Source organism: Xenopus tropicalis, chromosome 7 (genome assembly GCF_000004195.4).
Source record: "Xenopus tropicalis strain Nigerian chromosome 7, UCB_Xtro_10.0, whole genome shotgun sequence".
In the NCBI taxonomy this organism is placed as follows: domain Eukaryota; kingdom Metazoa; phylum Chordata; class Amphibia; order Anura; family Pipidae; genus Xenopus; species Xenopus tropicalis.
Window position 1 is genome coordinate 103493589 of NC_030683.2, and position 27846 is coordinate 103521434.

Sequence of the window (27846 nt, forward strand, 5' to 3'; positions counted from 1 at the left end):
CTGCCCAATTTCAGGCCAGATGTTGGTCGGGCAGGCCCGTCGTTAGTGCCCATACACGGGCCAATAAGCTGCCGAATCGGTCTAAGGGACCTATTTCGGCAGCTAAAATTGGCCCGTATATGGCCACCTTTAGTTTCAAATGTAATTATCTGTTTGCCCTAATGGAGGCACTAGAAACGTGTTAATAAATTGTATTTTGCAAGACCTGTGGGTGGTGATGCACTTCTCTTTATGGAATGAAGGCATGCATTCATACCTCTCTGCTGCCGTTGCTCTCATGTACTTAACTAGCATGGCAGATTTTAAGATATCTGATCTCAGACGATTGCAGCAAAGAACTGAGTTTAGTACTGAGTTTACAACAGTGAGTATATAAGTTTAGAATAGAAGAAAATAATAGAATATTAATGCTAAATGAGTGGAAAATATGTAAAGTTCCAAATGATGCCTTAAATGTCGATGTGCGCTTTCCCAGCTTTTGTATGGATTAACACATTGATTTGTATGAACTGTGAAAAATATGTAATAAAAATGAAAAATAAATGAATGCTTTGCTGAAATTATTCTAACCACAAGAGCTGCCTGGGCCAGGAAACGCAGGAACATATGCCCCCAAACTGATTCAAATTTATTTAATCAAGGTCACACAGGTTAGGAATGGAGTCAGTCAGTTCATTAACAGAGGTGTCTGGGCTTTGGGCTGTTTATTTCCTATAATTTGTGTTTTTAATATTTCAAGGTACTTTTAGGGGCACATTTACTAATCCACGAATCCGAATCACGAATGGGAAAAAAATCGTATTGAACAAAAATTTCGGAAGATCGCAAATATCACGAAAATGCTTACGAAAAAATCGTATTAGTCACGATAATATCGTATTGGCGATCCGAAAGTCACGAAATGTTCGTACCAAACAATTGTAAACAGCGGTAAAACTTTTCCGATTTTTTCGTGCAAACGTCCGAAAAAGTTGTGTGCCGTACGAAAAAGTTGTGCACCGTACGAAAAAGTCGTGCAGACGCCCGAAAAAATCGGCGAAAATACGCTCGGAACGTTCGCATGAACGCTCGAGCGTTCGTGCTTTTGTAAATGTGCCCCCTAGTGTAAGATTGCTGTCAGCCAGAAGGTGTAATTATTATTACTGTACATGAATGCTCCAAAAAGAACACAATGCAGCACAGCCCAGAGCAGGCAGTAAACATAATGTAGTAACATGCAATTATATTGCAGATTCACCTCTAATTTAACGCAAATTTGTCAATAGTTTACTAAAACAATCTGCACTTAATCTTCCTTTGTGGTCTCCTTGACTTAAGGATTTTTTTTGTCTTAAAATCAATAGTTTAGCATTTGAACTGATCTTTGGTTATTAATACCTTTGACCCTACTAAACAGGCGGCAGTTTGCATATCAGAGCTAAACATCATTTAAAGACTGCTAATAATTAGGCAAATAAAAATGCAGGTCAGCTTTAAAGCTGTTTAGATGAGGTACATCTAAAACCACTGGAGGCAAGCTTTCTCTTTAAAGGAAAAAAGAAAGGTAAAAACTAAGTAAGCTTTATCAGAAAGGTCTATGTAAAAGCAGCCATAAGCACTCACAGAAACGCTGCACTGAGTCTGAAAAAAGATTAGTTGTGTCTGTAATTCCTGTGCCAGAGACAGGCAGCTTTCTGTTCTCTGCTCTTTCCTGCTCCCCCCTCCCTCAAGAATGCTAAGAACTCACTCCCCTCCCCCCCCATAGAAATGTTGATCTGAGCCAATCAGCAGGAAGCTGACTCATAGTCTAACTAACTGAGTGTGTACACTTGGTCTGGGTGTCTGTGCAGGAGTGAGGCATTATGGGAACTTTCTTTACACAGCTCAACGTTTTTACTTACTGTTTGGCTTCTGATCTTCTGAACAGGTGAAATATGGGGAGACTTAAGGGCACTATTGAGACAATTGAAGGTATGCCTGCAGCTTGAGATTAACTCTTTACTAGCATTTCCTTCTCCTTTAAATTGGTAATTTAAGTGATGCGCTGGCTCACCTTCTTTGAAAGAGTTATATTGGCAATGATGTCAAGTAGGAAATTGGATAGGTGTGGGTCCAGCTTATAAATATTTCTTCAACCTACACTTTATCAATTAAATATTATGATTTTGCTTTTTTGGTGTGCCACATTCATGGCTATTGTTCTATACAGCCTGAAAGACTTTTAAGGAGACATTTCATATAAAATTATGAATGTACCAGTGAATTATTTTCCTCTAAATACAGAAGGGTTGTTTTAAAAAAAGTTGTGCCCATCTGTTCCACTTCCTGCTGCTGGATGTGCAGGGGAGCTGGCGGCCCTCAGTACACTTGCACTGTAGGATAGGAACCAATCAGCAGCTAGGCTGACCTGATAGGGAACTGAAGTCTGTCTTTGATTGTGTGAGTGCAGGGCTGATTGGCTATCCCCCTCCTGCTGTGCTTCTGGCAGGGACTGTTCATTTGAAACACGGACAGAGAACTGATAGGATCTATAGGGAGCTCCAATAAAGGGGCCATTTTTACAGATAGGATTAATGTTTATCCCAAAGTGAAACCAGCACCATATATCATTAATTGCCTAGAAAATTAGGGTTTTTTCCATTTATCCAATATGTCTCCCTTAACAAACCAGCCGTGATAAAATTGCAGAATGGAGTCCTTTTCTTGATTCACTCAGATGTGGGCATCTCTGTCTCTCTCAACTCCTCCAGTTACATGGGAGTAGGAAAACAATAAGTTACCTGAAAGCAGTTCTAATGTGTAGCGCTGGCTCCTTCTGAAAGCTTAGACTCAGGCACAATGCACTGAGATGGCGCCTACACACCAATATTACAACTAACAAAAAATGTTTGTTCAAAAACAGTGCAATTTAGAAATTATTAATAACATTTGTATCATGCACCATTTTTACTAGCCAGGCCTGCAAACTACCAGCCAAATGCCAACCCTAGAGCTAAGCCTGGTTCCTATTTGCCGCTTTCCCATTTGGGCCTACACACGCACACAACTTTTTGGCCCCCTGTGCCAAAGTTTTAAAGTACCAATGAATCCAGGCACCAGCAATTGATGGACACCATGCCATTCAGGAAATGGGTTTGAGACAAACTTGGAAAATTTTTGAATAATTTTTTCTTCATCCTTTTAAAGTAAAGCATTCCCTAGAGTCCTGCACTGTATGGCAGGCAGTCACTGAGCCTACAGTTTAGGCCCATGCCCATATTGGCGCAATAACACTGCAAGCTTTTGTGGCGCTACTTGAACAGTGAGGCAATTGGCACAAACCCAACTAGAACGCCATCCCAATACGTCTCAATACGTCCCGAAACACAACAGGAGACGCCTGGGCGGCGCCACAAACCCGGAAGTAAACACACACACACACCTACATACGTGAGGCAGTCACAGCCTCATCATAGCGCCTATTGGCAGAACATTTCTCTCATTTGTAACACACGTAATGAATATACGAGACCATTCTACTAACTGAGAGTTTTATTTCACTAGCATTGTAGCAATGTGACTTGGCCTTGCTGGGAGCCATGGGCGCCAGGGCAGAGTGAGGGGGCAGGGCCAAAGTTAGCGGGAAGGGCCCCGGGCACTGCTAGGAGGCTAGGGCCCCAATCCGAGGGGGAATAGACCTATAGCGGAACAGTATTGCCGCTCAGAGCCGCTCTGCCCAGATAAGCTCCGTGCCCGGCTCTTGTATCCAGCAGCTGGGGGCGTTCCTGTCTGCGGACAACAAAGCCTCTTCCCTTCTTCTTTAAGGCCGTGAAATTAAAGGGATGGCGAGGCGGCTGGAATGAGGCTGTGTGTATGGGGGATGGGCACAGGCTAAGATGGCTGAGCTGGGGCTAGTGAGCCTTTCTTCAGTTGGCTGAAAGTTTGCAAGAGCTGCCCGGCCCGGAGCGAACACCCCAGCGCCGCGGGTTCCTGCTGCTTGGGAAGGTGAGAGCTGACGGCCGGGTATGGGGAGCCGGAAAGGCCGGACAAAGGGACAGCTCAGGGGCTCTCCCAGGGCTGACAAAAACAGCCTTGTGACAGGAGGAGCAAACATGTCGGAATGGGGACAGTACTGCTAGGCTTCATGGGAAGGGACACTACACGTGTAACGCAAGGAATGGTGGGGCTACTGGGGTGCAAAATACATCTTCATAAATATGTGGGACTGTGGGTGCACCGCCTGTTATTGGTGGCCTGAGAGATCGGGTGAGAATTGTGGGAGGGGGGTCAGTGGGCGAAACCGCAGTTCTGGGTCACTGAGTAATCAAGAAGGAGGCATTTGAGAGAGACCTTGTTAGTTGTGAGTGGGGGTGTGAGGGAGACTAGGAGTCTGTGAATAGGGGATGGGGCATGAAGGGAGTCTTATGGCCAGTGAGTTAGGGACCTGAGGGCGAATATCCACCAATGGGTTGAGGAGGGGTCACTGGGGGCAGATTTGGGGCCTATATGCTGATGAGGGGTCACTGGGGGCAGATTTGGGGCCTATATGCTGAGGAGGGGTCACTGGGGGCAGATTTGGGGCCTATATGCTGAGGAGGGGTCACTGGGGACAGATTTGGGGCTATATGCTGAGGAGGGGGTCACTGGGGGAAGATTTGGGGCCTATATGCGGAAGAGGGGTCACCGGGGGCAGATTTGGGGCCTATATGCGGAAGAGGGGTCACTGGGGGCAGATTTGGGGCCTATATGCTGAGGAGGGGTCACTGGGGGCAGATTTGGGGCCTATATGCGGAAGAGGGGTCACTGGGGGCAGATTTGGGGCCTATATGCGGAAGAGGGGTCACTGGGGGCAGATTTGGGGCCTATATGAGGAAGAGGGGTCACTGGGGGCAGATTTGGGGCCTATATGCGGAAGAGGGGTCACTGGGGGCAGATTTGGGGCCTATATGCGGAGGAGTGGTCACTGGGGGCAGATTTGGGGCCTATATGCGGAGGAGTGGTCACTGGGGGCAGATTTGGGGCCTATATGCGGAAGAGGGGTCACTAGGGGCAGATTTGGGGCCTATATGCGGAAGAGGGGTCACTGGGGGCAGATTTGGGGCCTATATGCGGAGGAGTGGTCACTGGGGGCAGATTTGGGGCCTATATGCGGAGGAGTGGTCACTGGGGGCAGATTTGGGGCCTATATGCGGAAGAGGGGTCACTGGGGGCAGATTTGGGGCCTATATGCGGAAGAGGGGTCACTGGGGGCAGATTTGGGGCCTATATGCTGAGGAGGGGGTCACTGGGGCAGATTTGGGGCCTATATGCTGAGGAGTGGCCACTGGAGTCAGATTTGGCACCTATGGGTTGAGGAGGGAGCAATGAGGGAGACTAGAAGACCGTAGGTTGAGATGGGGTTACTGAGGTCAGATTTGGTGCCTGTAGGTTGAGGAGAGGACAATGTGTGAGATTAGGGGTGTGTGGATAGGGGGGGGGGGGGGGGGGACTACAGGCCTCTGAGTTTAGGAAGGGTCATTGGGGGCAGATTTGGGGCTTATGTGTTTAAGAAGGGGGCACTTGGGGATACTGGGCTACTACTGCAAGCTGCCTTTGTACAGACAGCTTATTAGAAGCCAATTCCCAGATAATTTCTAGAATTCCCCCATACTGTGTCTGTTTTACTAAAGCAATAGGCACATTTTTACTTCTCACACACGGACATGACTTTTTCCGCAGTAGCACAGCATGTTTTATTTTTATATCATCAATACCCAGGGCTCTCGTGTCTGAGCTTGCCATTGTGCTCTGTCAAGACTCTGCCCAGTTCACTTGGTGCCCACGTTACACTGCTTGTAAGAATCATTGTAGATGGAGATCAATGTAGCCCCTACTGCAATTTATAAAGATATTGGACATACTTTATATAGGTTACATAACTCTGAGGTGACTCTGACAGCAGCCCCCATTTGTTGCCTGGGGCTACTGTCAGCTACGGTGGTCTTGTGTGCAAAACAAGTAGGGACGTTCACACATGAGCATCTCGCTATGCTGTTATGTATGCATGTGTGCCAGTATGAATATGATGCCTCTTTTACCTTTTTTTGTTTTCTTTGTTTTTTTTTAACTTATTTTGTGTGTTTTGTTAATTTGTTTGTGTACTTTATTTTCTACTGCATAGGTGAAGAGTGAGTGACTTTGTGACACAAATAACTGGTGACCATCACCAACTGTCTTTGGTGCCCTGTCTTCTGGAGCAGCTGATAATTTTAGGGCACCAACATCACTGAATAATGGACACAGCTTTTGAAGAGAGTGGAAAAATACCAGGATTGGAACAGCCAATGTCGCAGAGCTTTCCTCATTGCACAATGACGCAGGTAGGTTTTAACTATGACCTCTCTGCAGGGGAATGTAAGATGCGCAAGGTTGGGGGCTCATAATAGTACCCTCTTACATTCCCAACCACAGTAGCTTAGTTTCTGTATTGGTGGTTAATTGTCTTAGCCACAGATCAGATGGTCTTGGTGATGTGGAGTAAAAACATCATGTAGATTTTTTGGCTAAGCTTGCAAGTGAGAGCATGAGTGCAAAAGCTGATATTTGGAATAGACAAAAAGTAATGTTAATTAGTGAACTGACATATTATATATTATATATATATATATATATATATTCGAGTATAAGCCGATCCGAATATAAGCCGAGGTACCTAATTTTACCTAAGAAAACTGGAAAAACTTATTGACTCGAGTATAAGCCTAGGGTGGGAAATGCAGCAGCTACTGCTAAGTTTTAATATTTCAAAGAAAAACAGTAAACTAGCTCTGTAAGCGGAGAAGAGGGTCAACAAAAACAATATGAGTACAATCTCACGCTCATTGCACACTGGCAAACTGGCAGCAGACCCAGTCCTGGAGGGATGTAAAGGGAAATAAGTATTGCTAGTGGGAGCCTAAGCCAGGGCACTGGAGGGTCTGGTTGCAGGTGGCCTAATTTGCACACAAAGGAGAGAGGGTGCTAGTCTAGAGGGACCCATGGCACCCGACTCGAGTATAAGCCGAGGGTGACTTTTTTCACATTTTGGGTGCTGAAAAACTAGGCTTATACTTGAGTATATACAGTATTTATACTATTAATATTGTTCATCCAGAGTCTGCTCTTTTTTTTTTTTTGCCCCTTTTTTATGTGTGTCATACTCTGAATCAAGTAGATCAAACTAGGATTTACTAGAGCAGAAGGTTGAACTACTATGACTTGACTACTATGATATCATAGATTTTCATAAGAAAATTGAATCAGCTTGTGCTAAGCCAAATAAATATAGCAACTTGAAGTCTATGTAAAGGATATATGATTATACTTTAAGAAAATTGTACAAGCGTGTTTCGGCACTGGATGCAATCTTATTAATAACATTGAATGTTATCAGTTACTATAGTTGAGCTACAACATAATTTGTCTGGCCATGGGGTAATGAACTTCTGCATGTATACTTCTCCATATGCACATATACTGATGTATACATCAATATCACTGTCTTCTGAAAAGAATGAAGAGTTTCTTTGCCATGAATAGGGAGCTTAAAAAGTGGAGCATAATAAGATAAGAGGCTGCCTACATGTATTAGAGTGGCTAGGAAGTAAACCAATTGAATAATTGTTTTTTTTTTTTTCTTTTACTGCTATATTTTCGATTCCTTAATATATGTGCCCAGCTCAGTGGCGGAACTACTGGAGGTGTGGAAGGTGTGATCGCACCCTGGCCCACACCCCCTTGGGGCCCACTTGATGCTCGCACCAGTGCAAATTAGGCACAAAAAAGTGTCCATAGGGAGGTTGGGGGGCCTGGCTGCATGCCTAGTTTCGTTACTGGCCCAGCTCACAGAACTTTGCATTAATGTTATAGTGACTGAGCTGTCTTGTACCCTTTGTTCAGCTTCAATGTTTATATACTCATGACTTGGATTAAATGGTAAATTTGTTAAAGAAGTACTGTCATGGGAAAACACATCAGTTAATAGAGCTTCTCAGCAGAATTCTGCATTGAAATCTGTTTTTCAAAAATGCAAACAGATTTTTTTTATATTTAATTTTGAAGTTTCACATGAGGCTAGCCATATTCTTCATTTCCCAGGGTGCCACAGCCATGTGACCTGTGCTCTGATAAACTTTAATCACACTTTACTGCTTTCCCCTCCCAGCAGCTGATCAGCAGAACAATGGGAAGGTAGCAAGATAGCAGCTCCCAGTAGATATCAGAACAGCACTCAATAGTAAGGGATCCAAGTCCAGCTTGGGACTCCTCCAGTTACATGGAAGTAGGAGAAACTAGGTTACCTGAAAGCAGCTCTAACGTGTAGCGCTGGCTCCTTCTGAAACCTCAGACTCAGGCACAATGCATTGAGATGGCGCCTACACACCATTATTACAGCTAAAAAATACATTTGTTGGTTCAAGAATAAAAATTTAAATCGTACAGTGTATTATTTGCTATGTAAACAGTATGATTTAGAAAAAAAAAGTATACCATAAAAATCGTGACAATATCCCTTTAAGCTCATTTTCAGAAAATCTGCTTGTGTCCGATTTAAAGGGGATCTTGAATGTGCTGTAATATGTATTTTAATAAATATTCCATTTAGTATTTGTGTTGCTGCTTTTTTCATATTTTTTACATAAGGGTGTCTTATCATGTGATATGTTTGTGGTCATCTATACTATTTACTGCAAGAAAATTGTGTCTTGCAATCCCGCAGCTGAACATGTCAGCAGGCTAAAGCAAAATCCCCTCTCCCCTCCTGTACTGGAATACATAATTGGAGGGTTTAAGATGGGCATATGCAGAGAGATCCACTTGTTTGGCAAGTTTGCCAAATAAACAGATCTTTGCCTGATGTGGCCACTGGCAAGTAGGGTCAGATTGGGTTGTCCGATTGTTTGACCTGCAGGCAATAGATGAGAACATAGCTGGGTCTGTTAAGAGAACCAGCAACACACCGACATTGTTCTTACCCATCTGGATTTTCAAATTTTTCTGATGTTTTTTTTGGCAGATTTTTGCCTACATAACTAATGTGTGGGCACCATGCATTGGCCTACATACCAATGACTCTTGAGTGGCTGAATCAGCAGCTTTTATCACTGAATGAGTTCTGCACATCAAATCAAAAGTAACGTTTCCATAGGACAAAATGTAATTTATAGAGTGTTTTTCTAAAGTAAATGATTGCAGTTTTTTAAAAAATAAATTAAGTTGGTTTTTCCAGAAAAGAAGGGAATTGCGTTTTCGTGGGCAATATTTGGGCTTAAAATTTGCAGATGAAATAATAGAAGGGTGGCGTTTATGTGTGTTGTATTTCTTTTTTCAGAAACCTGTAGGTATTAATAATTTAGGAAGAAAGGAATTTTTAAGCTGGGCAGAGTTCCGAGATGTGTTTGACCGATGGTGTAAAAAAAACAAGTATCTATTTAAGATCAAATGCTACAAGACATTGTCCAGAACGGACTCAACTTCTGGCAAGAATACGAAAGGAGTAAAATACAGCTTTATACAGCTGGTGTGCAAGTATTCCGTTGTTAACCAGTGTTCATTGCGGAGCTCCAGTGGGTAAGTATGACTGTTAACAATGAGTAGAATGTGCAGTATTTACCCCAAGTAATACATATATCATTTTTTTTTTAATCACTACAATACCATTAAAGACATCAGGGAAGTTATGTCCATTTATGCTTTGTAGTTCAGTGATTAGGGTCTCTCTCCAGTTTGTTTTGGTATATTTTTGTGTATCACAGGGTTCACAGCCTGAAGTTATAAGATGAATTATTGACTGAAAGATTATGAATTCATACAAAATCAAAAGAATTAGTAAGATTGAGAAAGAAAACCTAAGATGTATCTCACTGAAAGGTCCTGAAAATACCATACAATAATTTAACACATTATTCAGTGAGAAACACAACCATTTATTGGCTCAGAATTTAAATACAAAATTAAAAAAAAACAAACAAAACATACTATACCAAATGGAAGGTACATCCCATGCTACCTGGCAGAGAGGGTGCCAGGTAGCATGGGATGTACCTTCCATTTGGTATAGTATGTTTTGTTTTTGTTTTTTGAATTTTGTATTTAAATTCTGAGCCAATAAATGGTTGTGTTTCTCACTGAATAATGTGTTAAATTAAAATCAAAAGAATAAATTTATATTTTAGGGGCTATAAAAACCTATAAGAAAACACATTCTTTACCAGGTAGATGCTATGTTTATTCTGGCTCTTTTCTGCCATCAGAATCATGTTTGTGTTTTATAGACAAAATTCTATTGAAGCATTTTAAATTAAATCACTTTTATGAGCTAATTATAATAGCTATTTTTTGTAGAAAATATATAGTCCTTTGAGTACAGCTTATCGTTTGTTGTGACTGGATTTCTGGAGAATGTGCTCTGCACCCAGCTTACTGTCTTGCTACAGAACGCGAGTGCCTACTTTCCATATGATCCAGAAAGCTCAGAAATATGGTTATTCCGTTTATTACAGAGTCCTATATAAACAATTCTTACATTTTTGACTGGCTTTTTTTTTTTTTTTTGTAGTAGAAGTAAGACAGTACCTTTTTACATGATGCTAATTAAACTAGTAGAAATTTATGTTGGATGGAAAACCTTTATCATTCCAGTGACTTCATAAATAGGGGCAGTATTGTTCAGTTTTACTCTGGTTTATGTAGCCTGCACAAATATGCACTAGCTTTAGATTTTTCTGATAAGAAAACACCTTCCTACCCATGCTAATTTACCCAGACATTATCGGCATTTCCTTGTGGAAAAACACACACCCTAAACAGTTAAAGTTTCCATTAATGCATTTATGTAGGGCATTTTGATCTAATTGGGATCTAGATTTATCAGCAAAAGAGAATTCATTATGTGTTAGCTTATCTCATAGGTTAGACAGTCTTTCGGTTAGCGACTAGTCTCCCCATGTGCCAGAGCCCTTAGGGCTCTGGCACACGGGGAGATTAGTCGCCCGCGACAAATCTCCCTGTTCGCGGGTGACTAATCTCCCCGAGTTGCCATCCCACCGGCGAACATGTAAGTCGCCGGGGGGATGGCACACGCGACGGCGCGGTTTTGGCAAATCGGCGAAAATGCCTTGCGAGGCAACTTCGGCGATTTGCCGAAATCGCCTGCGCAGCGTGTACCATCCCACCGGCGACTTACATGTTTGCCGGTGGGATGGTAGTTCGGGGAGATTAGTCGCCTGTGACAAGGGATATTTGTCGCGGGCGACTAATCTCCCCGTGTGCCAGAGCCCTTAACGTGAAACAATTAAGAAGAACTTCAATTGTGTGGTCACAGTATCTCCTTTCAAGATTTCACCATTTCTGTTCTGATGGCAATGTTTGTTCGTTTGACCTCGAGTTAAAGAGCTATTCCTTATCATAATGGTTTTAAAACATTGCCTTTTTACTGGAAAAAACAAAAATGAATTCCATGCTTAGCAATGTATTATTTTCCAGGATCCCACTATGTGAGTAACACATATTAAGTATTGCAGTGAGGGCCACATTGATCAAAATCATTTTTGCTTGTAAGTTGCAAGTTATCTCCCTTGTGCTGATCAATATACTAATCTTAAATTTCTTCAAGTTTAAATGAAAATGGTTAAGCTTTTTCCAGTTCAATCAAATAAATCTGTACTCAGATGTTTCAGTGTAAATTTTTTTTTTAAATTCTAGCTTTCCTTGCAGTCTCTGGCCATTTAAAGAGTCAGGAGACATTTCAAAATTTACAGGTTTTCGAGTTCTTAAGAAACAAACAAAATTCAAATATCCAGTTCCTGATATCAGAACATCCAATTCCTGTTGATTTGCTGGTATCTGTGTAGGTCTGAACTTACGATTGATTTAAATACTTTGTCCTTCATATCTCGAATATCTGGATCATCTTAAATTATTTACCGCTAACCAATGCTGTGCGATTTATTAATCAATGGGAAACTTGATTGCTTTACTCTTAATAAAAACAAATCTCCGACCTCAACCTTTAATGAATGTGTCCCTTAATTTATGTTGTGCAGCGTTCTTTGCAAAATTGAATACTTTCCAGTGTAATTATAGATATGAGCAGTACTGTGGCCTGAAGCTGACATTCTAAATATTAAAAACATTGATTTTTAGATAAATTTATTTGGTGCAGAATATTTAAATAAATCATATGTATATAAAATAGAAAACAATTCCACTTCCTTTTTAAGTGGACTGTTTTATTTTTGTGTTTTCTTATTATAGTGAGCTGCTTCCTCCGTGCCAAGCCAATATCATAGTTCAAGCTGGACCGCAACATGATCGCCTGATAGTCATACACTCTGAACTGGATCACAATCATGAAATAGTGGAAGAGGCGTTTGAACAATTATTTCCACGGTTCATGCTAAAAGCAAAACCCTTCCTGTTCTTGGAAATGGCTAGCAATATTTCTAAACAGTTTCTGACACTAAACGACTTGCAGGAACTAGTTCAGGAAAGCTACGATGAGGAAGCCTCCTTAAGAGATCTTCTGGATGAACTGACTCTTATTTTTGGTAAAGATCCCAAGGTCAAGATTAAGCTGTTATTTTACCCAGATACTGCAGAGGTAGAAGGGATCTTTCTGATGACATCTGCAATGCGAAATTTACTTCATCGTTTCCCATCTGTCCTCTACATTTACCAAACAATGATATTAAATGATGACTTTTACTTGTACACTGCCATATGTGAAGATGGCAACCAAAAGGGACGAACATGCGGATATTTCATCACTCGGAAGGAAAGTCAAACTCCAGCTAGATTCATGGTGGTGTCTTTAATGCAGAGCATTCCAGAGTTTGTTAAATACTCTATAAAAACAGTGGTGCTGCATGCCAATTTGGATGAGCTTGATTTAGTTGAGACTCTTCTTCCAAATACAACTATATTAATGAGCCAAGCCCATGCCCTTAAACTTCTACAGAGCAGGATTAGAGAGGAGAAGCGCTCTGTTCAGCTGAAAATGAAAAAGATCATTTGTAACTTAGTTTTTTCAAGCACTAATGAAAAGTACAAGCGTAATCTCAGGTTGCTGAAAGCAACAGCCTCTGCTTCTTTTTTAGATTATTACCTTAATGAATGGCACTTGCACAAAGAGAGCTGGGTGGCTTGTTGGGGACTGCAAGATCCACGTATGAGATTTGATAACCATGTCAAAACACACATGCAGTCTTTGGAACCAATTTACATAAGTACATCTCTGACCTCTAGTATTATTGGTCTCATGAATCATCTTCAGAGTTTCAAAGTCCTGACCTCTACACTTGATGAAAATTTGATCACTGACTTTTACCACAAGCTCTGCGATCCTGCATATTTAAAGTTGATACAAGAAGAGTTTTCTCCCATAAAAAAAGGCTTTTACAGTATTGGTGAAACTGTTGGAGGTTTTTCAGTACATGATGGTGTGTGTGAATTTGTAGTGGACAGACTCCAGTTACAATGCAGTTGTCCCATTTTCAGTTTAAGAGGATTACCATGCCGACATATATTTGCTGCACGCCTTTGGAATGGAGAAACTGTGCTGGATAAAAAATTTATACAAAAAGATAATAGCTAATTTTTTTCAGTAAATTGCTTGGTTTCTTGAAAAAACAGGAAAGGGCTTTCCCCAGGCTGATGCTACAAAGTAGGAAGTATGTAATTCCTTTCACTGGAACCAGGGGCCCTAACCCAAACCATAAATAGCTTCATTATTCCTTACAGTTGGCATTATGCATTCTGGCAGGTGTTTTTCTCCAGGCTTCTGCCAAACTTGGACTCATTTGTCAGAAGTTGCCGTTCAGTTAATCCCTCCAGTGAATGTGTTTCTTCTGCTCCAGAGTCCTCCTAACATTTGAATATTAAAAAGTGGGTTACTTATAGGCTGTAAACCACTTCCACACCCAGCTATGCCCAGACCCAGACAGACCCTGACCCAGTGTACTTAAAACCAGACCTACTGCAATTTTGGGACTATCCTTAATTGGTACCATTAAAAGAAATGCAATAGCAGCAACCTTTACACCACACAAGCCAAATCTTGTTCATGCTGATGTTTGGCTGGTGTGTGCAACTTATATTGTTAAGCTCCTAACAAATAGTTTGTGTGTTTACAGGTACAACAGTAACCAATGCTGCATATACATTAGAGCAAGAAAATAATGGATGCTTAAGGATAACTTGCTAGCCATACTATGCGTTATCAGTTACAAGCACTGTAGTCTACCAGGATTCAACAACTTCATAACTTTTTTTTTTTTTATTTGACGTTTTGGTGTATAAAACACCTTCCTCAGACAAACATTGTGGAATTGTGGGTGATCTCTTAAAAAGAGGTTTGTTAGAGATTCATTACCTTGTGTTTTTTTTAATGTTTCTTGTATGCTTACTGTAAATATATTCATTTTTTGTTAGTGTCCATCTTCTGTATTCACTTAATCTAAAGGTGACACTAGAGTATGTATTATTTCTTGTAGTTATCTCTTATGCATGGATGTGGATTTTACTTGCACTACAGGTTTGTCTGAGCAAGATATGTTATACACACAGGGGCACATTTACTAATCCACGAACGTCCGAATGCGGTTTTTCCGTAATCGTTTTTTTTCGACGCCGTCACAACTTTTTCACGAATTGTTGCGACTTTTTCGCCGCCGTTGCGAAACAATCGGACAATCGCGCAAAATACAAAAAAAATGCGACGGTGACGAAAAAGTCGCAAAATTTTCTTTCCAATCCGATTTTTTTCCCATTCGGATTTGTGAATTAGTAAATGTGCCCCCTAATGTCACGTAACATATTGTCTCCAGCAGTGGATTCCATTAAGCACTGAGCTATTTTTTGTTACATAGGTTGCATGTGGGTTATTCCATTTACACTATAACAGATGAGGTTGAGCAGTAGGTTGACTTAACCCCGTTAGCGACTGTACAACTCTATAAAGAGCTCAAGACCAAACAATCTGAATAATGGTGCTATTTAAATAAAGAGTAATATGTATATCTGTGTGAATGAACTCTGTCAGAGTACTGTGTGGTTAAAAAATTCCAAGTGGGTTGAGGATTTGTAGTCAACCTACTACAAAAAGCAACATTTTATGCAAAATCTGTCAAAAAAGGGAGAGAAGGTACAAGCTATTTTTAAATGGAAAGCCAAGGTTGAATCTGCACTAAATAAAGAGGACTGAGGTAATAAATTGGGAAAATATGTGAGGACTACTTGGAAGGCAGTGCATACCCCTGACTTACCAGCAATGCAAAAGAAGTGTAAAACATGAGTTGCCATGGAAGTGATGCCAGCAGCCATGTGGGACACAGAGGAAAGCTGGAAGTAAACACCAAGGAACAGACATACCGGCAGAGGGTGCCATTTCTAGATGTCAGCATGGGATTGAGCCTTCCAGCAGTGGGTCAGAAGCTCCACTAGTGACTACATGCTCAGTAGCAGCAAAGAAAGAAAAGACACCAAACTTGAAAATGAAAATCCAAAAGCATGCAAACATGGACAGCAGTGCCAAGATGTGTGGTTATTAAACATTCCAGATCCCTCACTGACGGTGAGTTACGTGTTTTATCTAGTAGGCTGGCATTTACTTCTACTGCTCACTTTAACCTTTTTGCCTTGGAAATTGAACTTTTTAAAATCTGAACGGAAATGAGCTCAAAATGCACTTTTAAGCAGCGTTACCTCTCATGCTTGTGTGTCCCTCAGTTCCTTTACATCAGTTAAGACTGTAAGATTTGACTAGATATAATATTATATTATTCACCCCTCTTACTAGGGTCACGGTTCTTTTGAGAAGCAGACAAATAATCCACACCAATAAGTGTATATAAAATTAATATATTGAATAACAAATGAATCGGTTGTTACAGTTAAGTGATGTTTTGTTTTAAATAAATATATTTTATATTTACAGTTAGACCTTTATCAGCATGGATAAAGAGTGAAACCTCGGGGGCTGCTAAAATCCTAACTAAGAGCAATTTGAGCAAGGCTATATATTCTGCACTGAAATCAGTGCTTATTATTCAGCCTGCTCATAAAGGGAGTGTGGGATTGTCCCTATGGATTTTTTTTTTTTTTTTTTAAATGAGAGACCATCTATTTATTATGAGCTTGAGGGAGCATACTAAGGATTCACAAACTGTAGAGAGTTTATAGGTGTACATATTGACTGGATCTTATAGGCTACTGTAGATCTGGTAGATAGGAGACCTTTTTTTTCCTTTATTTGTATTTTTAACAAATTAGACAAATGATCGCAATTCTGTAGATTGCTAAAGTAAAAAGAAAAGGGAGGAAAGAAGGTTCAGGAGCAAAGTAAAGAGAAAGAAGAAGGAAAGTGAAAAGGCTGGCACAAGAAGGAAAGAAAGAACAAAAGTCATATAAACAAAATCTCAAGAATTTTGAATTGACATTTAAATTTAGGCCCAGGGGTGAGTTTCTGCTTTATCCAAAGTAGATTTGATAGAGGGGGTGTTAGCTCCAGGTAAGTCAGGCTCGCAGATTTAAGGCTGGTTAGAAATTTCTCCATTTAGAGTGGACTGGACTTAGATGTGCTGCGGAATATGTTGGCCCTTTATAAATAAATGTTAATAATAATAATTTTACAATACGTCGATCGCGGTCCACTAGTCAATCCCTTGTGGTGGACCTAGTAAAATCCAATTTTCCCCTCTGTTTGAGTTTACCAAGGTTTCTTTCTTTTTTAAAGTTGATGATTAGAATGTGATTCAAGTTTGTTGCGTTATTTTTTTTTTCCCACTTTTAAATTATCAAGTTTTCAAGATCTGAGTTGTTCAATAAATAACTGCGCATTCAACAGTTTTGGATGAAAAATTAAATTATGCAGATGTGAAATTAGATTTTGTTGATTTATGTTTCCCCCTTGTTTTAAGATAAAAAAAAATTACTACTGTATGCAGTTCAATGCAATGGGAATTTCAGTATCTTGTCCTATTCAAATTCTGTGTTGGATACCTTGAGAAACAATTTCAATAACTTTAACTTTTTATTAATTTTTTAAACTCTGTTATTTGAAACTTGATGCTCTTGGTTTCCATCTTCTAGTTGTCCAGAATTGCCTGCAATTCAGATAGAATGTTAAGGGTACAAAGACTACATACATCCTAAGGATAGTGACCATAACCTAGAGGCTATAAGGCAAACATTTTTATAGACAAATACTATTGTAGCAATGTTTAAAAATCAACCAAATTTATAGCTTGCTTTATGTGAACTAAACAAGAGTCCAGACCACTCTTTATTCAATATTACGATGTGACAGGTATGGATAGGTTTTTTTATTTTGGAGTGGTTAAAAAGAGACCATTATTTCTTTAATATGACAGGTCACACCATAAGAAAAATACTTCTTAAACTGATCTTGGTGAGAAATCTACAAAATAAACATTTGCTTTTATCTATAAAACTGGGTTGCAACTATAGGGGTACATTATTCCCTATATGGTGCGTGAAACTTTTTTGCACCTGCACATTAGTGAGAGTCAAGATTGCAGGTTACTTTATTTGTCTGGCGCACTTTGTGTATACCTCTTGTACTTCTCCTGTTTTTTAGATTTATGTAGTTATAACAGATCCTTTAAAGATAGGATTCAACGAGCATAAATGTGCAATAAAAGATAGGCCTGGAGCAAGCACAAAATGAACATGATGGGAATGATGTTCCAGTGGTGTTGACTTTTGTAGAAATGTCACCAAGCATGGTGACTGATACAGTTATACCGCTCAGATAGGAAGGGGTAGAGAAGCTGATGTTATTCCATTTTATAAGTATAAGAGATAGGATAAGAATACAAAGATTTTTTTTTTCTAAAGATCAACTGCACTTCTTTGCATAGTGTTTTCAGAATCTTTCATATATGCATTATTATGAGAACTGTAAGTTCCAAATAAATGTTTAACCAGCAGGTAATATATATAGTAATAATTAGTCTGTCACAGAATGTTCTCCATGCTCATCTGCTAAACATGATAGGATAGAAATGCAGAAAGCAGTGCTGGGAGTAAAAGTGCTCATCACTAAATTTTAAACCATTAGGCGGGCATGCAATGAGTGTGACCACGAGATTCATATTGATATAAACAAGAGATTCTTAAAGGGATACTGTAATGATTTTTATTACAGGTATGGGATCCATTATCCGGAAACCTGTTATCCAGAAAGTTCCAAATTACGGAAAGCCCCTCTCCCGTAGACTCCATTATAAGCAAATAATGGCAATTTTTGAAAATAATTTCCTTTTTCTTTGTAATAATAAAACAGTACCTTGTACTTGATCCCAACTAAGATGTAATTAATCCTTATTGGATTTAATTAATGTTTAAATGATTTTTAGCAGAAGGTATGGAGATCCAAATTATGGAAAGATCCCTTATCCAAAAAAAACCCAGGTCCCGAGCATGCTGGATAACAGGTCCTATACCTGTATATACTCTTTATTTCTAAATCATGATGTTTACATAGCAAATTTTTATTCCCAACAAACATTTTTTTATAGTTGTAATAATGGTGTGTAGGTGCCATTTTAGTGCATTGTGCCTGGGTCTGAGCTTTCAGAAGAAGCCAGCGCTAAACATTAGAACTGCTTTCAGGTAACACCTATTGTTTCTCCTACTCCCATGTAACTGGAGGAGTCTTAAGCCGGACTTGGATCTCTTAAGGTCCCCATACACGGGCCGATTCTAGCTGCCGATATAGGTCCCTAATCGGCCGTGTATGGGGACTACAGACGGGCCTGTTGATGCGGTCCCCGAACCGACTGCCCCATTGCCGCCAATGGGCCAAACGATCGAATTAGCCTACACGCTCCCTGATATCGCCCACCCGTAGGTGGGGATATCGGGTGAAGATCTGCTCGCTTGGCGATCTCGCCAAGCGAGCGAATGTTAACGTGTATGGGCACCTTTACTATTGAGTGTTATTCTGATATCTACTGGGAGTTGCTATCTTCCTATTGTTCTGGTGATTGGCTGCTGGGAGGGGGTGATATGACTCCAACTTGCAGCTCAACAGTAAAGTGTGACAGAAGTTTATCAGAGCACAGGTCACATAATTATGGCACCCTGGGAAATGAAGAATATGGCTAGCCCCATGTGAAATTCTAAAATGTAATATAAAAAAAAATCTGTTTGCTTTTTTGAAAATGGATTTCAATGCAGGATTCTGCTGAAGAAGCTCTATTAACTGATGTGTTTTGAAAAAACATGTTTTCCCATGACAGCATTCCTTTAAAGGGGATGGCATATATATATATATATATATATATAATCATGATGTTGCATGAGTGTAGAGGATAGAATATATATATTCTATCCTCTACAGAGAGAGAGAGAGAGAGAGAACAACTGCAATATAATAAACTTTAAAGGAGACATATTGGGGAAAAATTTAAAAAAACCCTTTTTTTTTTTTTTTTTTTTTTTTTTTTTTTTTTAGGCAATTATGAATAAAATATGGTGCTGGTTTCACATGGGTCTAAAATTCAGTACAGTCTGTAAAAATGTCCCCTTTATTGGAGCTCCCTATATATCTTATCAGTTCTCTGTCCCAATAAATACAATAAATATAATACATACAAAATGATAATGTGACAATAAAAACTTAATCAATAATTAATGCACTAAAGTATCATATTAGTCCGTATAAGTGAGTCATATCCAAATTCCACCGTAAGGTGTCACTAGTGTGCCATAAAAGCTTGTGTTTGTGTCTTGTTAAAATCCATTAAAACTCCTGTAGAGAAAGAAAAATATTTAGTCATCTGCCTAAAACAATGTACATAACAAAAAAATTTCATCTAATTTATTATACCCAGTGCAAAAATAAAAAAAAAAAGGAAAATATTAAAACACTCCTCCAAAGTTATTCACTCCGTGTTTACTTGGGACTGTAGTCCACACCCCCCATATTCACAACAAGCACTTTTTACCAAGAAACGGCTTAAATTAAGCTGTCCATTTAAGCCTTTCAGATTCACACAATCCAACTCATCCAAAAGGCTTCTCTCCTCAACAGCATTTTTTTGTTTTTATTTAGTGTTTTAACAACAGCAGTTTAGAGAAAAGGAAGAGAGAAAGAAAGGTAAACAAAGTTTAAGCGAGCCTGGCAAGTTTATCCAGATGCATTTAACCAGGTGTCCCACACCGCATTAACTAGTTTTTTCCAAAAGGTGGGGGGGGTCGTCTATTTCCAATTTAACTATATGGGTTTTTTTTTTTTGTTTTTTTTTTTTTTACATAAAATTAGCAATTGCAAGTAACACAACCTTTGATATGCCGATAATCCCAAGTCCTCTAGCACCCCCAATAAACATCTCCTTAGAGAGTGAATGTTGGGAAATGCCAGTGTTTCATTAATGTATTTCAGTATCGCTGACCATAACTGTTGGATGGCTGGACATTCCCAAAATACATGGAGGAACGAGCCTACTGCTATTTTACACTTGGGACATAGGTCTGATGTTTGAGGATATATCTTTGCTAGTCTGTGGGGTGTTAAGTAAGTACGATTAATAAATTTAATTTGGATAAACCTGTCTCTGACTGACATTGTTTTGGGAATATGGTCAAGAGCATCGTCCCACATTTCATCATCCAGGTCTGGTATAACGCTTTGCCATTTAGCCTTAGGTAGGGGGTTTTGGGTGGATTGCCATAGTAGACTATAAAACCACGACACAGCCTTACTCAAGTCCGCTCTATGCAAGTATTTTTCAAGTGAATATCTGTTACCTGTATCAGTCTAATGGGGAACTGGGCATAGAAGGCATGTAGGTAGCGAAAATACATGGCAGAGGGGAGCTCAGATTCCTCTCTGTGGGCCCCGGATTGTCTCAGTTACCCATGCTTCACAATATCCTGCAATGTTTTGATGCCTTTACCTGCCCATTGACTAATTTCGGGCATAGAGTTAAAGTGGGCCAATGTCGGATTGCCCAATGAAGGAGCTCTGGGAGATTAAGTCTGGAGGGAATTCTGTGTTAGTTGGAGAGATCTTTGAAAGTCCGTAATCACTTGTGAGCATTGGGGTGCAGGTGCGGTAGTAGTGTGAGGGGCCTTCGTAAGGGAGCTTAGCTAGAGCTTCTAAGGAGCGTAGGGCCACGGCTTCAGCATGACAGTGTGCATAAACCAGTGTGCATAAACTAGCTGACTGGCCCAAAAATAGAGTTTGATACCAGCCCACCTTTAGTTCTGGGCGCCTGTAAGATTTTTATATTGAGGCGGGGATGTGCACTAGCCCAGAAACCCCCCAAATTATTTTATTAAGGTGGTTGAACCATTGGGCTCTAGGGATTACTGGGGAGTTGTGAAAGGCGTAATTGATTTTTGGAAGGAATACCATTTTAAGTAGGTTAATTCTACCTGGAAGGGTGAGTGGGAGATCTTGCCACACCTGAACCCTAGAGATCAGGGACTGCATAATTGGTGTGAGATTGCGGGTTTCAAATTTATTGAAATCTTTGTGGATCATAATTCCTAAGTATTTAAAATTAGATACCACTTGTAGTCCCTCAATGTGGGTTTGTAGGGAACCAGGAAAGGGGTCAATTGGGAAAATAACTGATTTGGTCCTATTAATTTGGAGTCCCTAAAACAATCCAAAGATTGAGGCAGCCATCAATAATTCTGTCAAGACCGCATTAGAATCAGTCAGGTAGATGAGCATATCATCTCAACAGTATTTCTATCCATCTCCACCTCTGGGATAAACCTCCACTTGGTTAATTGGCATTCAGCCCAGTGTTTTGCAGTAGGTTGCTGAGCAATTTCTTGCTTTTGTTCACCTTAAGGGCATGCTACCAAATATTAAGGCTTTCCTGCCTCCAGATCTAAAAGGATATGTTAAATTCTGGAATAATAGCAGTTCTGTAATCTTGGTAGTGAAACAAGGAATTGTGGAAACCTAGATTTGGCAGTAGATCAATTTGTTATCGACTAATTTGTGTTATTTGGAGAAAAAAAAAAGGAGTGGGGGGCAAAAGTGCCAATATTAGCCACAACTCTACACTCAACTTTTTAATATTCTAATTTTGCATGAAATATTAGGGAGTGCTGACTTTAATTACACATTTGCTTTACTTCTCATAGTACCAGCCACCTCCAACTGCTATTTGGTTTTCTCTAGAATCATAGTGCCTTTACTCTCCAGATCCTAAAAATAAGGCCCCTAGAAAAGTTGCTATACATAGAATAGAATACATTCATTTATATGGGGAAAAAAAGGATCTGTTTCTTCTTGGCCATTTTTTTTTTTTTTTTTTTTTTTTAAATCACCCACTGTACTTCCCAAAAGGTCTGTGTAGAATATAAAGTGTCTGGAGCAGTCAGCATAATGTACTGTACTAGGGCTCAGTGCCCTACTCACAGCATGGTAAGGGACCTCTGAATCTAGTACTAGGAGACAGTAGTTAGGTCAGTAGTCCGATTCTGTATCCCAATATGATGCAGAGCCAGTTCCTAAAAAAGGGAGATGTTACGCATTTATAAACATAGGTGCTGTTTATGATTGCACAACAACCCCTTTATAGCAGGAGGTGCAAGTATGTCTGAAGAGAAGCATAATTCTACCTATATAAACACACAAATTATAAATTTCATGGCAACCATCTATAGAATAATCCCCTAGAGGGGGCACCAGTAATGCTTATTGCCCTTATTTGTTTTGTGGGATTTGTAGCCTAGTATCGTCTCCAAGCTGCCTTGTTCCTGATTGTCCAGCAAACATTACATATCTACAGTGCTTTACAGGACAACTGCTTGCCTAATTATTGAACAACAAAAAAAAAATGATTCTGTGCTGACCTAAGTGTATAGTAAATGAGGCTTTAAAGGAAGACTATACCCCCCCCCAATATTGCCCTTTTACAGCCTTTACCTTGATCTACCATTTAGTGATGGGCCATGTACTCCCTCAGAGATCACATAACAGGAAATAATGCAGCTCTAAGTGTAACAGGAAGCAGTGTGAAATTAAAAGGCAGAGCTCTGTACATTCATTGGCTGATGGGGCCTAGCATGTATGTGTGCCTTGGCTTGTTTGTGTGCACTGTGAATCCTATGATCCCAGGAGGAGGCCCTCAATTCTTAAAATGGAAAGTTTCTATTTAGGATTACCCAATAGCACGTACTAATGAAATTTGTATTTTTATGAAAATGGTTTATTTAGATAAAGCGGGGTTTTACATATGAGTTTGTTTATGCAATATATTTTTTATAGAGATCTACATTGTTTGGGGGGTATAGTTTCCCCTTAAGGCAGGGGTCCCCAACCACTGGTCCGGGGACTGGTGCCGGGCCGTGGGCTATGCTGAACCGGGCCACCTCTGGTTCCAATTACCTGTGGTCCCAACTCCCCGCTATGCGAAGCCCCGGAAGGTTTCTACTGATCACGGCAAGGACCAAAGTACTTTTATTAAGCTGTAATAATAATAACAATAATAAAGTGCATAATATAAAATGTAATTATTAAATTACATACTATGCACTAGCTGCACCACGCCTCTACCTTCCCCATCCCAGGTCCTTGGAAAAATCGTCTTGCTTGAAACCGGTCCATGGTGCAAAAAAGGTTGGGAACCACTGCTTTAAGGGGTTTGGCAAGATGCAATTGCTCTTGATGATGATAAACTTTATATTCAGCATCCAACAATACAGTAGCCTAAGGCTGTCTGGGTACGGGGAGCTGCAGTTCAGGTACACAGGTTGCTGATCTCTGCATAAGATCCAAGGGTTGGTTACCAGTTATAAAGAAAATGTCCCTTGAGACCAAGGCCCCGATGAGGAACTAAGGTTCAGATGCATTAGAAATACAACTTCCAGACATCCAAGAACACAAATACCCCTTTGAGTTTAGGTTCATTGTTTCATCACACATTTGCACACTCGCACAATGGCTCTGGGGACTCGGTTCATTGGATCATCGACCAGAACAACCAGCATTATAATGTGGGATTCCGTGGGGGCATGGGTAATTAAAACTTATCTGTTAAATCCATATATGCAGATGGGGTAGCAGACTCCATCTTTGTTAAAGTAAAAAGACAACTATAATGCAAATACTGCTTACAGCCACCTGTAATTAAGGAAGGTGTGGAAGGGTTGCAAAGATTTCCATAACACCAAACAATAACAAAAACTAAATGTGAAGTGCAAAAGTGCATTTAATCAACTGTATAATTATTTTTGGTGGGTTAGATCCCATTTAGGGATGATTCCAGTAACCTTTATTATGTTTTTTTTTTGTATAAAGCATTTGGCTGCTGTAGTATATCTGGCTTTTCCAGTGTTGCCCATGTCACCTAACCCTACTTTTAGCTGTACAGAGATTATTAGTGATGAGTGAAATTTTTCACCAGGCATGGATTGGTGGATGAATTCCATGGTGGATTTTTTTGCAAAACAACTGTAAAAATTTGCAGCAGAAAAAATTTGCAGAATGAGGTAAAGGTCATTTAAACATATGCAAGTGCACAGGGGCACCTTAACTGTGGAAATTACATTGAGTGCGGTGAACACTGCTGTCACAGTCATGCTCTGCTGCAGTCTGCTTGGTAATTAGTTAACTGCCCTACTATTTCCATTGCAGGGAGAGATGAACCAGCAAAGCATCGTGGTTAGTGGCATAGGTGTTTCATGTTTGTGTGTTATTGTCTGTTTCAGAATCCAGCGTGATAGACCAGATAATAACTAGTGCTTAGCCCAGTGTATGTGCACCCAGCATCACAGGGGCCTTTGGGGAAGGGAGTACACTTACAGACAAAGGAGATTATAGTATAATTTCTTGCTGTTTTTAAGATGCAACTACCACCCACCTAAACCTGGGGGGTTAAGCCAACTTAAGGTTGGCTGGTTGGAAATGAATTATCTCCCCTCATCCCGAAAGGGTCCTGTGCTTGACGCGTTAATATTAAGGACAAGTAATATATAATTACCTATAAAGACATCTACTGCCAAGCTGCTTAATGGAATAAATGTAATACCTGTAGAAGGCCTACCACCGGAGCATTCAGTTTTATTTTGTGTTTCTTTCTAGAATGGAAGTTGTGACCTGTCAAAGAAAGAAACAGAAAGCAAAACATGTAAGGTAAGTTGACTTTGGTCAGTCTAAATTTCAGTTTAGAATGTGCAGTGTTACCTATGCAGGAAAAGGTGATGTACCCTGTTAGCCAGTCAAAATGTTTACAGGGTAACCCTTTTGAAATAAAAATAACAAAAGTGGTATAAAGGTGATACTTTTATTGACTAACAGAGATAATCATAGCAAGCGTTCAGAACATTTTAGTTCCTTTTTCAAGCTGATTACCAAGGAACTAAAATGTTCTGAAAGCTTGCTATGATTATCTTAGTTAACCAGTAAAGGTATCACCTTTATATCACTTTTGTTATTTTTTATTTCAAAATGGTTACACTGTAAACAGTATTACCTATTAACACTTAACATTTGCTTATTTTATTAATGTGTGGCATTAATCTAAGGGTTAAGGAATTAAAACTTCCCCCTGCAGTGTTGGGAGTGGGCCACCTGGATACAGCAGGGCTGCCAACCAATGAGTGACTGTTGTGTAGTGGATTTATTAGTACTGAGAGGCATGCTTGGATACCGAGGTTGGGGGGGAAATCATGAGTAACAGACTAAAGCTGTAGGTTGTTAAACTTCAATTGTATAGCATAATAACCTCTTTTAAACAAAAAACTCATCTACACATTACTGAAAAATGTAATTCTTTTCGATTGCAACACTACTTTCAAACACTACATAAACAATATGTAGTACTGCTTTTGTGTGTTTCCTCCCATTATACAAGAGAACTGATTTCTCTTCTATATCATATATTAATATTACTATCTGGTAGTACTCCCCCCTATTATATTAAGCACTGGGAACAGGAACTTAATCAAACAACGTCAACCAAAAGGTTGGGAAAGGATATGGGAAAGAACTAACAAATGTTCTATTAATTTGGACCAAGTGGAAACTGCCTACAAATGTTTAACTAGGTGGTACCTTTTTCTCAAATGTGTACATAAAATGTTTCCACTCCACTCTTCCTTATGCTAAATACAAATTATGGTGGAGAGGGAACAATGGCTCACATATGGTGGCAATATCCTTTAGCACAACACTTGTGGTCTAGAGTTTTCGGAATGATTGATTGTTACTCATATTCATCTTAGGAAAGAACCTTGGTTAGCTTTGTTGAATTTACGAATTCCCGGTATAGGCACCAATTTCAGAAAATGTATTACAGGTATTGGACCCCTTATCCGGAAACCCATTATCCAGGTAGTTCTAAATTACGGAAAGGCCATCTGCCATAGGCTCCATTTTAATCAAATGATTCTCATTTTTAAAAATGTTTCTTTTTCATTCTAATAATAAAACAGTTCCTTGTACTTGATCCCAACTAAGATATAATTATTCCTTACTGGAGCCAAAACAATCCTATTGGGTTTAATTATTGTTTAAATAATCTTATTAGCAGACTTAAGGTAAGGGGTCCGAATTACAGAAAGACCCCTTATCTGGAAACCCCAGGTCCTGAGAATTCTGTATAATGGGTCCCATACCTGTACCTTTATTTTTATATATAATATATATATATATATATATATATATATATATATATATACTGTATATTTTACTTACTGCTTTTTGTGTTAACAAAGGAATCAAACACTTTGTTTTGTTAGAAATCATTTATTTAGAAAAAAACAGAGGTAAAAGGGGATTACTTAATATTACAATAATGTACCTATAGTTACCATTCAAATTTTGCAGAATATGAGCTATAGATTTAGCTCTCAAGAAAAAAAAAAAAAAAAGCTTTCAAGTTTTGTTTATAAAATTTGATCTGTTTTATTTTTCAGTCTGATGGTGCAATGGATAAAGCAGACCTGCTGGGGAAGGAGTTCTTCTCTTGGGAGGAGTTCAGCAATTTTTTCGACGCTTGGTGTGAACAAACAAATGGCCTTTTTTATATTAAAAACTTTATACTTTTAAGTAAATCAAAATTTGGCTCTGACCCAGTTGATCCTCAAGCAGTCGAAACTCTAAAATATAGTTCTGTCCGTCTCGGCTGCAAGAACATCAAGAGAATGAAAGGCATTGGGTAAGTGCTATCTGTCACAAATGAGGTGTCTAGATTTAATGTATTTTGTTTATGAAGGTACAAACTTCACTGTTATTGTATTATCCACCTTTTTTCCTTGTTTGGTGTCACCTCATGACTGCTCAGTGTGCCTATGTGTCCCATCCATTCATTTCATGATGAGGCTTTAAAGGGGTGGTTCACCATCAGGTTAACATTTAGGGGCTGATTTACTAATCCACGAATCCGAATCTGAATGGGAAAGATTCGGATTGGAAAACGAACATTTTGTGACTTTTTCGTATTTTTTGCTACTTTTTCGTAGCCGGTACGACTTTCGCGAATTGTCGCGACTTTTTCATTGCCATTACAAATTTCGTGAATTGTCGCGACTTTTTCATAGCCATTATGACTTTCGTGAATTGTCGCGACTTTTTCATTGCCAATACAAATTTCGTGAATTGTCGCGACTTTTTCATAGCCAGTATGACTTTCGCGAATTGTCACGACTTTCGTATTGAGCACTCGAAAAAGTTGCAAAATACCGATCATTGCGAAAAAAAACGCATTCGGACGCTTTTCGGACGTTCGTGGATTAGTAAATGTGCCCCTTAGTATGTAATAGAATGGCTTATTCTTACCAAATTTTCATTTGGTCTTAATTTTTCTTTTTATAGTTTTTAATTATTTGCCTTCCTTTTCTCACTCTTTCCAGTTTTAAATTGGGGTTTACTGACCCCGG

At 39.5% G+C, this 27846-nt stretch overlaps 1 protein-coding gene across 6 annotated transcripts in view; it reads left to right on the forward strand.

Moving 5' to 3' along the window:
- The first annotated feature begins 3409 nt into the window (after window positions 1-3409).
- zswim9 (zinc finger SWIM-type containing 9) overlaps window positions 3410-27846 on the forward strand; it is a 28864-nt gene continuing 4427 nt past the window's right edge. The window contains exons 1-4 of one of the 6 annotated variants that reach the window (XM_004916203.4): window positions 3410-3963; window positions 6119-6317; window positions 25049-25099; window positions 26884-27125. In XM_004916203.4, the coding sequence (XP_004916260.1) occupies window positions 6231-6317; window positions 25049-25099; window positions 26884-27125 (380 nt within the window). In that variant the 5' untranslated portion in view covers window positions 3410-3963; window positions 6119-6230. Of the gene's footprint in view, window positions 3964-6118; window positions 6318-9307; window positions 9547-12231; window positions 14454-14703; window positions 15548-20383; window positions 20516-24436; window positions 24629-25048; window positions 25100-26883; window positions 27126-27846 lie in introns of those variants that run through there. The other 5 variants (XM_004916205.4, XM_031905438.1, XM_031905439.1 and 2 more) reach the window with 5 other exon arrangements.